Source organism: Scylla paramamosain, chromosome 19 (assembly GCF_035594125.1).
Source record: "Scylla paramamosain isolate STU-SP2022 chromosome 19, ASM3559412v1, whole genome shotgun sequence".
In the NCBI taxonomy this organism is placed as follows: Eukaryota; Metazoa; Arthropoda; class Malacostraca; order Decapoda; family Portunidae; genus Scylla; species Scylla paramamosain.
The window spans coordinates 15,873,859-15,886,141 of NC_087169.1; the positions used below are offsets into that span (position 1 = coordinate 15,873,859).

Below are 12,283 nucleotides of genomic sequence, written 5' to 3' on the forward strand. Positions count from 1 at the left end.
AACTGAAACAGGAAGGACCCACGTACCCTTACCACCTTGAGGGACTATACTTGTTATCCTCCATAGAACTACTTGAATCTGGGCTCTCGTCCTTGATTCTTTAGTTTACGACTTAAGATTCGGAAATACTTGGCGTTCATGTTGAGTGTTGTTTCCTGTCCCCGGTCTCATTTTCTCTTATCATTTATTGTCACGGAAGTTACACTCATTCAGTGCACTTTTTTATTTATTTTTTTTCTTCTCGCTTCTATTACTACCTCTGCTATTGATACCTAGAAGATGACTATTACTTTTTTTAATTCATTATAACCATACTTACTGATATCAAGGACATTACTGCCAATTTTACCTCTCTACCTAACCATTACAATTGATAACAAGAACATTACTTTCACTTTTCACTCCTACAAGTTACCTGGGTTACTAATACCGAGAACGTTAATGTTTTCAGCACGATTCGTCACACTTTCCTCCCCAGACTGTCTGCATTGAAGTATAAACAACACATACACACACACTTGTTCCTCTTGTTATTGTTGGTGGCAGCCCTTCATCACGCCACACGCCCCGCCGGCCTCTCCTCCACGCCTGGTGATTTCATGATAGAGGAGGAAGAGGAGGAGGAGGAGGAGGAGGAGGAGGAGGAGGAGGAGGAGGAGGAGGAGGAGGAGCGATGGTGCTTCCTCTAGGGCATTATAATTAATCTGATGAAATATCTGAACAAGGAAAACAATACTCTTTGTGAAAATGAAAGTAAATTAAATCAAGATACCTGGGAAGCAATGAAAAACGGTGTAATATGAAATAAATTTAACCTTATGCTGCGGCTCAATTTAGCTGAGATACTCCTTCAGAAATTGGGTTAGAGAAAACGTGGCGTGGTTTTAATGGGGGACTAGTAAATTATTGTGCCATTGTATTAGTTCATCTCACGACTGTTCCACTTTTCTGCCACGCCACAATATCACCCCCACCACAGCCCACAATATCAATAGATGCTCCCACGACCCAGACACACCCACCATCATCACTGCCACCTCCACCAACACCACCACTACCACCACCACCACCAGCATGTGACAGGTCGTGACTCCCTCCTCCTGTCAGTACACGAACCCCAAGACCCTCGCCTCCACTACCATTAGACGACCGTTATTACCAAAACTATAATACCGCGTCCCCCGTAACTACCCTGCCACCATTACCTCTACCATAACACTAACAGTTACGACACACCACCGCGATTACCCATCACCACCACAACTACCACACCCACACAATTCCCCATCACTACCACTTTTACCACACCCTCACTACTACTGCTACCACCAATGATGACAACACATCACCACAGTTCCCCATTACCACCACCTCTACCACACCACCACTACTACAGCTACCACCAACTACACCATATCACCACAATTTGTAATCAACATCATCTCTACCACACCCCACTGCTACAACCACAGCTATTTACAATTTTACGATACCAACATTCCTAACAGCATTTCTCCCCTCGCAGGACCATAAGTGAAATATTTAAAGGAGCTTGATAGATTGAAAGATCGGGACAGATAGCTTGGTTAGTTTCCTTCGTCTTTAAGTTGATAACAATATGTCCTTTTACGGCTCAACAGACTTCCCGCTGTCACTCTCAAAGACGCCACTCTCACCTCTCAAATGTTGCCTTCAATACTATGTACCAATTTGTCCTGTCCAGAATTCGAGTCTCGCCACAGGTACAAAATTTTCTTATTTATTTGTTATTTTTTTTTCAATCACAGTTTTTCTTTTTCTTTTTTTTTTTTTTTTGTGGGAGGGACACTGGCCAAGCACAACAAAAATCCAATAAAAAAAAATCCCACTGAAATGCCAGCCCCAGTTACTGCTGATGTCTTGATATGCACATGACAAACAGTTTTACATCACGATAAAGGGAACAACAGTGAATAAATGAATAAAACACCAATAAGAATAACCACATTATATTAAGCTCTCGAGGAAAATATAGTATAGTGACTATAGCTTTATACAAAAATAAATATTCAATAATTAAGTAGCATCTGGCCAAAGCAGAAAAACGGGGCCCCCAAGGAGGGAAGCTTACACACACACACACACACACACACACACACACACACACACACACACACACACACACACACACACACACACACACACACACACACACACACGGGAAGACATCACGTACACGCACTTTCGGCGTCACGAAAATAAATGAATCAGTAACAACAACAAAGAAATATATTAAACAGAGCTTAAAATTTCCTAGCCTAAGTTTTTCCTCTGCAGAAGCATGAAAACAGACGGAGGGTTGAGAATTGAGAGTTTCAGCGAAATGGAAAAGGCAGAAACAGAAAAAGGAGAGGAAGAGAGAGAATGAAGTGAATCCTACCTCTAATTAGTTCACCAATCTATTTCCTACCAGGTGCATCAATAATTGCTTCCAGAACCTAATTACACCTTCAGTTACGCCTTCAATCGTTAAAAATTACTCTTCCTATTCCACATAAACAAACCATAAGCATCAGTACAAAAGACTCTTCACCACAGTAGTCACGTTTCGTCTCAACAGATGGCGCTGATGAACTACTGTGAGGAAAATACAGAAAAGACATAAATTTTCAGACTTAAGACCGATTTTCCCTATGACTAGCTTGGGATTTTAGGTCTTGTGATACAGATAAGGGGATTTAAAAGATGGAGGTTTCAAAGGCGTGACTGGTTCATCTCATCGTCTCGCGTAAGGATAAGGACGCAGGATTTTTCTACCGAAGCCAAAGTTCTTCAGTAAACTCTGGAAGGCTCGTGACGCCAGGAGCTCCTTCCCACTCTCGTGTCTTCTTCTGTCTCTCCTCAGTCCATTCTCTTCTTCGTGCTCTCCAGTTCCTCCTTCTTCTTCTTCTCCTTCTTCTTCTTCTTCCTCACCTTCTTCGTCTTCTTCTTCTTCTTCCTCTTCTTCCTCATTCCCATTGCCTTCTTCGTCTTCTTCTTCTTCTTCTTCCTCCTCTTCATCCTCTTCTTCCTCCTCTTCTTCTTCATCTTCCTCCTCCTCTTCATCCTCCTCTTCCTCACCGGATTCCTCTTCCTCCTCCTCCTCATCATCATCATCCTCCTCTTCTGAGCCCTCTTCCTCATCTGAGTCTTCCTCATCTGAGTCTTCCTCACTTGAATCCTCCTCACTTGAATCCTCCTCGCTGGAATCTTCATCAGAATCTTCATCAGAATCCTCTTCCTCACTCTCTTCCTCCTCGTCGTCCTCCTCCTCTTCATCTTCCTCCTCCTCGTCCTCATCCTCCTTTTCCTCCTCGTCCTCCTCTTCCTCATACTCCTCTTCATCAGATTCATCGGATTCTTCAGAGGAGGAGGAGGAGGAGGAGGAATCTTCATAGTCACTTTCGTCGGAATCCGCCATCTCCAGCGCCCTCTGGTAGGCGGCAAAGAACACTTCCTTCGCTCGCCTCACTTCCTCGGTGTCCTGGGGCGGCTGCGGCAGGGCGTTGCTCTCCACGGTGTAGCCTTCGTCGCCTGCCTCGTAGCGGAAGTGGTATTCGTCCCCCTCCGGCGCTACGAAGGCATAGTGGCCCTTGACTTCCCCTGAGGCTGTGCGCTCCTCCCCTCGTGAGCTCTCGGGAAGCGAGTAGTAGAATCTAGAGTTCGAGGGAATGCAGGTCATGGGAGAAGAACACAGGAAACAGCAGCAGGTGATATGCTGTCATTAGTGAGGCTGTTTTTTATTAGTTATAGTATCTAAAGAAGAGGTGAAGGATGGTGAGAGAGAGAGAGAGAGAGAGAGAGAGAGAGAGAGAGAGAGAGAGAGAGAGAGAGAGAGAGAGAGAGAATAATCATATCACAATAGTAAAAAACACATGACCACCTAATAAAAGTTGTAAATAAATAAATAAACAAACAAACAAACAAATAAACAAACAAGTAAATAAACATATAAACAAATAAACAAAACATCAGAAGAGTCACCTAAACAACTACCGAACTCTCACTCCCTTTGATATTCACTCATTAAATAACGGACACTAAAAACTAGAAAGAAAACAGTATTTTATTACAACCCTGTTCTCAAATAACTTGACACCATACTGCGAAAAAAGGAAGAAGAATAGGAGGAGGAGGAGGAGGAGGAGGAGGGGGAAGAACTGATATGCACTGGAAGGGAAAGGCTCTGATATACATTAAAACTGGTTCCTTTCTCTCCTTCCTTCCCTCTCTACTTACCTGTCTCTTTCCCCCTACAGGTATACAGGCAAACGTCCCTCCATTAAGCACTGCCTCTCACTGGACCCTCACTTTTACCTCTCCCAGCCACACAACCTTCGCCACCCTAACACCTTCACTTCTAATCCCATCTAAGTAAATCGTAAGGATGGAACAGCTGACAGAGACCTCCCAGTTAGCGGCCCATCACCAGCTTCATCTGTTTCACTTTTTTTTTTTTTTCTTCCCTATACACGTCCCATGCTATATCGTTCTCTTCTTTTACCTCTCTTTTTTTTTTTTTTTTTACTTTTTACCTTCATATCTTCCCTACACACGTTCTATCTTATATCTTTATTTTTTTTTTCTATTCTGTTCCTTTATTTTTTTTTAACTTATACATTTTATTTCATTTCTATACATGTCTCATTCTATATTTTCATCCTTTTCCCCTCAATTTCTTTATTTTTTTTCACTTTTACCTTCCTTTCCTTCCTTTCCCTTACTTTTCTTATTTTCCCCCCACATTCACCTTCCTTTCCTTACTACAAACGTCCCAGCCTATATTTCCTTCTTTTTCCCTTCAGTTCCTTATTTTTTTTCACTTTCACTCTCCTTTCCTTCCTCATTCCTCACCTTTCACCTTTTACGCATTTCATCCCCATAGCTTCCTCTTTTTCCTCCTTTCTCTCTCTCTCTTGTTGCTAACTTCTTTTTTTCCCTACTTTCACTACATCTTCCTTTCCTTTACCTCTCCGTAGCGTTCCTAAATTGTTCTGCCGCCATAAAAGTCAATTAGTCATATTTTACGATTTATCTCCTCCCTTTCACCTTCCTTCCTTACCTAGAATCCGTTGTATTTTCTCCCTTTCATCTTTTGTCATTATTATCTTGTCCTCTTCTTCTGTCATTCATATTTTTTTTCTTGTCTTCAATCCCCTTTTATTGTCTTCTGTCCTGGCCTTAAATTTTTCATCATCTTCTTCCCGTTATTGTTTATTTCATCTTATCTTATTCATCCATCTCATTATTATCCTCCTATCCTTCCATCCCTCATTAACATTCTATATTTTATCTACTCGTTCTTTCCATCTTAGTTTGTCACCTTGTATCCTGTTATCCTATATTCTGTTATCATCTCATCCTTCCTATCATTTTGCATTACCTCCTTTTCTGTCCTTCATCCTCCTGTTCTTCTTTCCATATTCGTGGACAAGCTTTCTGTCGTCTTCTTTCTGTTATCTTTATCTCCCTCTGCTTTTCATCCTCATCTGCTTCCTATCACTCTTTCTTTATTCATTGCTACTGTTTCCTAGTCTTATTTCTCTTTGTTTCTTTATTCAATATTCGTTTTTTTTTCAGTCCTGTTCTATCCTTCATCTTCTAACCTTCCCATCCTCGCTTACCTTCCAGTTCTCATCTTTATTCATCACTACCTTTCCCTAGTCTTACTATTCTTCCTTTTCCTCACTCAATATCATTCAGCCCTGTCGTATCCTACATTCAATACACCTTCCCCTCCTCGCCCACCTTCCAGTTCTCACCTGTAGTAGCCACCTGGTCCCATGTAGTTCCCATAGCGGTACCCGTCAAAGGTGGAGAGCTGTTGTAGTGATCCCCCATAATCAAACTCCATCTGCTTCAACCCGGAGACAGCATGGCAGAGTAGAAAGGCCCCCAACACCAGCATGGGCGGAGTTGGTTTCTGGTAGGGTTCGCCGGGATCAAGGAAGAGTGGAGGGTAGGTAGGGGAAGAGGAGGTAAAAATGAAAGGTTGGATGAAAGTGATGAATGAAAGTGAAATACGAGAAGGTAATAGTAGCTTCTTAAGACTCAGCGGAGGTTTATTTTTTTTTTAATGAAGCCAAGGGAACAATAAAGCGTATGAAGAAACTGGTCAGGGGAAAGGTGTTATCTTATTAATTAAACAAAATTCGCTTCTAAAGGAGGGCGAGATTAAGAATGAGATAACGAAGTAGATATACATACAATATAAGCCAAGCCTGTTAAAGTAAACGATATCAAGAAGTAAAATGGACATCGTAAGCAAGAGATAACTATATACAAATAACAGAACGGTATTCATATCAAGTCAAAGGAGGAGGAGGAGGAGGAAAACAATCACCAGTCATAGGTCCAGAGAGTCTTAAGAAGAAAATTATAAGAGAAAACAAACAAACAAGCAAACCAAACCAAAAAAGTAACTAGACAATTAAAGAGAAGAATTATAACACACACACACACACACACACACACACACACACACACACACACACACACACACACACACACACACACAATATTGGGAGCAGCAGGAAGATCATCATTTCCTGCTCATCTTCTTATATACCTGATAATGCTCCTCCTCCTCCTCCTCCTCCTATCAAGTCTCCTCACTTTCACATACTCAGATGAAGAACAGTGACAGCAAAACCACAGACACACACACACAAAAAAAAAAATAAAATAAAATGAATAAATAAATAAATAAAATAAAATAAAAAATAAGAACAGAAATAAAAAATGAAAAAAAATGAAAAGAAGAGCATAAAAAGGAAAAACAAAGAAAATTCAGGCACAAACCAAATAAGGAAGTAAGGAAGAAAGGAAGAAAGAAAGGAAGGAAGGAAGAAAATAAGAGAGGAAGAAAGATGGAAAGTGAACGCATGCAAAGGAGGAAGAAAATTAATCATCTGAGAGCGAGAGAATTACAAATAAACAATGGAAACAAAAGGAAAAGAAGAAAAGACACGCATACAAATTCAGTAAGAGAAAACAAAGACGAGAATGAAAACAGAAGGTGACCTGATACATCACACACACACACACACACACACACACACACACACACACACACACACACACACACACACACACACACGAAAGGAAGCGGTTAATAGGGTGATGGGAGGGGAGGCGCGAGGGAGGTGTTACGCAAGATAGGTTAATAAATCCTGCCAGGTGCTAAACGCAGTATACCTGGCCCACAAACTGCGTCACATATCACACCTGTTGGCGGCAGAACTGAGGTGACCTTGGATTAAAAAAAAAAAAGTTAGGTATTTGAACCAGAAATATTTTGAGAAGTGAGAGAAAACTGTAATGAATATTTTAGCAGTTGAGAGAGAGAGAGAGAGAGAGAGAGAGAGAGAGAGAGAGAGAGAGAGAGAGAGAGAGAGAGAGAGAGAGAGAGAGAGAGAGAGAGAGAGAGAGAGAGAGAGAGAGAGAATTTATTACAGCAGCTACTGTACATGCATAGTAGTAGAAAGTTCTCTTAAACAACAAGAACAATATAAACAACTACACAGATGCTGTTTAGTGTGTGTGTGTGTGTGTGTGTGTGTGTGTGTGTGTGTGTGTGTGTGTGAAGGATTCCAGCCACAAATCACTCACGCAAATTTACGTGACCTTAAGAAAAAAAGAAAACATGTAGTTAGGTATCTTTTAGGCATTTCGCAAGTAGAGCAGAGGATACACACACACACACACACACACACACACACACACACACACACACACACACACACACACACACACACACACACAATGGCGATAATAAGCAGAAGATAAAGTTACATACTTGTTCTCAATTAATGACTCTCATGAATCGGAAGATGGGAAGAAAGAATGAGAAGATGAGAAATAAGAATAAGTGAAGAAGGAAGAACGGGAAAAAGTGGATGAAAGACAAAAGAAGAATAAGTTGAAAAATGTTGATAATAAAAGAGGATGTGAAGGAAAAAAAAGGAGAACAATTGGAAGAGGATGTCAAGGAGGAGAGAAAGAACAAGGAGGAGGAGAGGGAGTGATAAGAAGGGAGAGAAGAGGAAAGAAGAGGATGGGGAGAAGGAAGAATGTGAAAGAGAAGAGGAAGAGAGGGAGTGAAAGAAGGGAGAGAAGAAGAAAGAAGAGGATGGGGAGAAGGAAGAATGTGAAAGAGAAGAGGAAGAGAGGGAATGAAAGAAGGGAGAGAAGAGGAAAGAAGAGGATGGGGAGAAGGTACAATGTGAAAGAGAAGAGGAAGAGATGTAATGTTTTCACATATATTTAACTTATTTATTTTTCTATATATAACTTCTTTGTTAACTGAAACCTGAATTGAAAGGCAAATTAAATTACTCTTTTCTTATTCCTCCTGTTCTTGATTCAAGTTGCTTTTCTTTTTTTTTATTTTATTTTCCTGTTTGTAAAGAATGTGAGTTTCAATTTCACGATTTCGTTTTACATTTCGAATCTCTCTCTCTCTCTCTCTCTCTCTCTCTCTCTCTCTCTCTCTCTCTCTCTCTCTCTCTCTCTCTCTCTCTCTCTCTCTCTCTCACTACTTTCACATTTGTTTTTAGGAAATTCAGGATATCACATTTCAACTGGAACACACACGCACACACACACACACACACACACACACACACACACACACACACACACACACACACACACACACACACACACACACACACACACTGATATAAACAAAATCGAATCGAGCAGCTGATCGTGACCTTAGGAGTGGGTAAGGGGGAGGGGGAATAGGGGATGCTAAGGGGGGGTAAGGGGGGTTAGTTAAAGGGAGCACAGGCCACCCTTGACCCCTGACCTGACCCCCAGCCTCCACCACGTGCCTGACCTTTCTCTCTGTTTCTCCCTCCCATGCTCCCTTCCCTCCTTCCTTTCCCCACCTCCCTTCCTGCCTTCCTTTCCTCCTCCTCTCTCTCTCTCTCTCTCTCTCTCTCTCTCTCTCTCTCTCTCTCTCTCTCTCTCTCTCTCTCTCTCTCTCTCTCTCTCTCTCTCGCCACGCCAGATCCATATGAGTCACGAGAAGGAGGAGGAGGAGGAGGAGGAGGAGGAGGAGGAGGAGGAGGAGGAGGAGGAGGAGCAGGAGGATAACAATAGCTGAATATAAACAAAAATACGTAAAGAAGAAAAGAAGAAACCGAAGAAGAAAACATGAGGAAATAAAGAATAAGGAGATGATGATGATGACAGAATAAAAGATAATGAATATATATCCACACCAACAGAGAGAGAGAGAGAGAGAGAGAGAGAGAGAGAGAGAGAGAGAGAGAGAGAGAGAGAGAGAGAGAGAGAGAGAGAGAGAGAGAGAGAGAGAGAGAGAGAGAGAGAGAGAATTACAAACACTTCAAACACACTCTTGTTGTCTGCTTGTTTGCTGAGGGCGTGAGCATTAAACAGGACGCTTGGATGACTGTAAAACACGGATGAACAATTAAAAAAGATTACTTAACTCTTCTCGCCAATAAAACTGGGAGAGAAAATAAGCAAAATATGCCGAGGTCGTGATAATGGAAGGAAAAAAGAGAAAGAGAGTGAAATATGGACGGATTGATAGATAGATAGATAAGATAGATAGATAGATAAATAGATTGATAGATAGATTGATAGATAGACAAATAGATAGATTGATAGATAGATAGACAGATAGACAGATATATTGACAGACAGACAGATAAATAGACAGATAGAAAGATAGGTAGATAAAGAATGATTGATTGACAGATAGATTGATTGATAGATAGATAGACAGATAGATTGATAAATAGATAGATAGATAAACGGATAGATAGACAGACAGGTAGCCAGGTAGACAGACTGTTAGACATATATAAATACGTAAGTGTAGATAGGCATAGCACATTACATACATACATACATACATACATACATACATACACACATTTAGATGAAGAGATAAACAAATAGATGCAGAAGAGATAAACAAAAAGAATCCACACATGAAAAATATAAACAAATACATAAATGGTGAAGGGTGTAGAAGAAGAATAAACGAAGATACAAATTTTTAGACGGATAAAAAAAAAAAGAAAAGAAAGAAAGAAAGAAATGGTAGCTAGCAAAAATAAAGTACAGAAGAAAGAAAAGTAGGGGACCCAAAGAATAGGTATAAATTAAAGAAAATGAGAAAAAGGAGCAATAACAAAATTACCGAAGGGGAAAAATACTAAGGAAAATTTTAAAATATTCTTGATACGGAGAGAAATAAAGGAAAAAGGAAAGAACAGAGAGAGAGAGAGAGAGAGAGAGAGAGAGAGAGAGAGAGAGAGAGAGAGAGAGAGAGAGAGAGAGAGAGAGAGGAAAAAGTATGAGGGAGGGGCAGGGTCTTGTCTCATGTCCCTTTCTCTCTCTCTCTCTCTCTCTCTCTCTCTCTCTCTCTCTCTCTCTCTCTCTCTCTCTCTCTCTCTCTCTCTCTTACTGCTCCTCCCAGTTATTCTCTCCTTCACCTCTCCCTCCCTTTCCCTCCTCTCCTTTCCCTCTACCGGGTAACACAGACACCTCCCTCCTCCCTGCCCCGCCCACCCTCACGAGGCCTCAGCTGGGGTGGGAGGGGAGGTGAAGAAAAGGCGGGAAGCAGGGAGGAGAGAAGGAGGGGAGGGGAGGCAAACGGGAGAGAGTTTAGAAGGTCACTATTTCACTTTCATAATAATGTTAGCGATATTTTCTTAGTTTCCTCTCCCTCTCTCCCTCTCTCTCTGGAATTAAAACCAATAATAAAAACACACAATACCCCAGTAATAGTTAATTAGTTGACCTTCACCTGAGTGTACCTAATAAAAAGATATCATCAGCACGTGCTAATTAGACATGTAAACCCGTGCATTCAATTCCACTAATGTCAACTTATACCTGCGCCACAACTTGACCTAACATCCCCTGGACTCATTTACTTACTTCAAACTTTATTATTCTATCCGCCCTCTCTCTCCCTCTCTCTCTCTGAAAGTCCGCAACAACTTTAGATATTTCCTTTCATTACTCCTTCACTCCCTCTCCCTCTCTCTCAGGTAAACGTTCGCGGTAATCACGTCCTCTTACCTGCGTTTTGAGGGAAGACAATAATTACACGGTTGACTTTTCCTCCACCGGGGCATGTGTGTGTGTGAGGGGGGGGGGGTATGGCTGAAGGGGGAAGCTGTGTTTACCTGACAGGTGTACGAGTGAGCTAATGAGGTTGTGAGTGTGTGTGTGTGTGTGTGTGTACGTATGACCTTGAGTTGTGTATATAGTCACAGGTATGAACGTTTCACTCAGCTGATACACACCTGGCAGTGGGGAGGGAGGGCGGTGAGGGAAGAAGTGGGGGTGGGGTGGCTGGTAAAAGGAGGGGGAGGACTGAAAGAAAAAAATAAAAAGAACGGAGAAAGAAGAAGGAAAGGGACAGGGGGGAAGAAAGAGAGACACAGACAGACAGACAGACAGACAGACAGACAGACAGACAACTGATCACGAAAGAGCCTTCAGTATTGATACTTTAAAGGCCATCGTGTCACTTCCTCTATTGTGCGTGTGTCTGTGTGTATGTTCGAGTTTAAACATACATGAGTAGGTGCGTGCCAGTACCTAACACACCGCAGTACACACACACGCACCTTCACTTAACCCTTTCACTGCCAGTCTTCTGTCAACAACAGATCACAACGGAAAATTGTTTAGATGAACATAAGAAAAGAATACGAGGTTAATTCCATCTTTGCTAAGCTGTAGATGTAAGGTTTTTGAGAGACGGTAGTACAAGAAATGAGGTTTTTAAAAGGTGTAGATGATTATGAGAAAGAATGACTAGCACTGAAAGGGTTAAGAGAACCAGAGAACCAGCCTCCGTTAGTTGTGATCTCAAGTATTACGACATGAATAGAGAGTTGATGGCGGTGCTCCTCTTTCCCCCTTCCCTCCTTTCCCCTCGATGTTCTTTTTTTTTCTTTTCTCTTTTTTTTATTTTTTCCCCGTGTCAAGGCACCAAGAACAAGATCTAATATCTGAACCTTTCCCTCCTCCTGCCTCCTCTCGTAAGACTAGATATCATCAGAGAAAGAAAGAAAGAGAAGGGGGGGGGAAAGGGGTGAAGAAAGAGAGAAAGAGACAGGAAAAAAAAATGTGTATGTAGGTTACGTCAAGCGATCTGTGTAAAGTCTCATTTACGGGCGTGGTTGAAATTTTTAAAGGAAGTTCTGGTTTTGCCTCACTTCCCCCTCCCGCTCCTCCTCCTCCTCCTCCTCCTCAGCCTTCTCTCATG

The 12,283-nt window shown here is 41.6% G+C and overlaps 1 protein-coding gene across 1 annotated transcript in view; it reads right to left on the bottom strand.

Annotated features, from left to right (window-relative positions):
* Positions 1-1,972: 1,972 nt before the first annotated feature.
* The window catches only part of LOC135109735 (glutamic acid-rich protein-like), a 12,630-nt gene continuing 2,319 nt past the window's right edge, over positions 1,973-12,283 (bottom strand). The window contains exons 2-3 of the mRNA XM_064021310.1: positions 5,781-5,941; positions 1,973-3,674 (exon numbers count right to left, since the gene is read on the bottom strand). Of these exons, the coding sequence (XP_063877380.1) occupies positions 2,756-3,674; positions 5,781-5,941 (1,080 nt within the window). The 3' untranslated portion in view covers positions 1,973-2,755. The remainder of the gene's footprint in view (positions 3,675-5,780; positions 5,942-12,283) is intronic.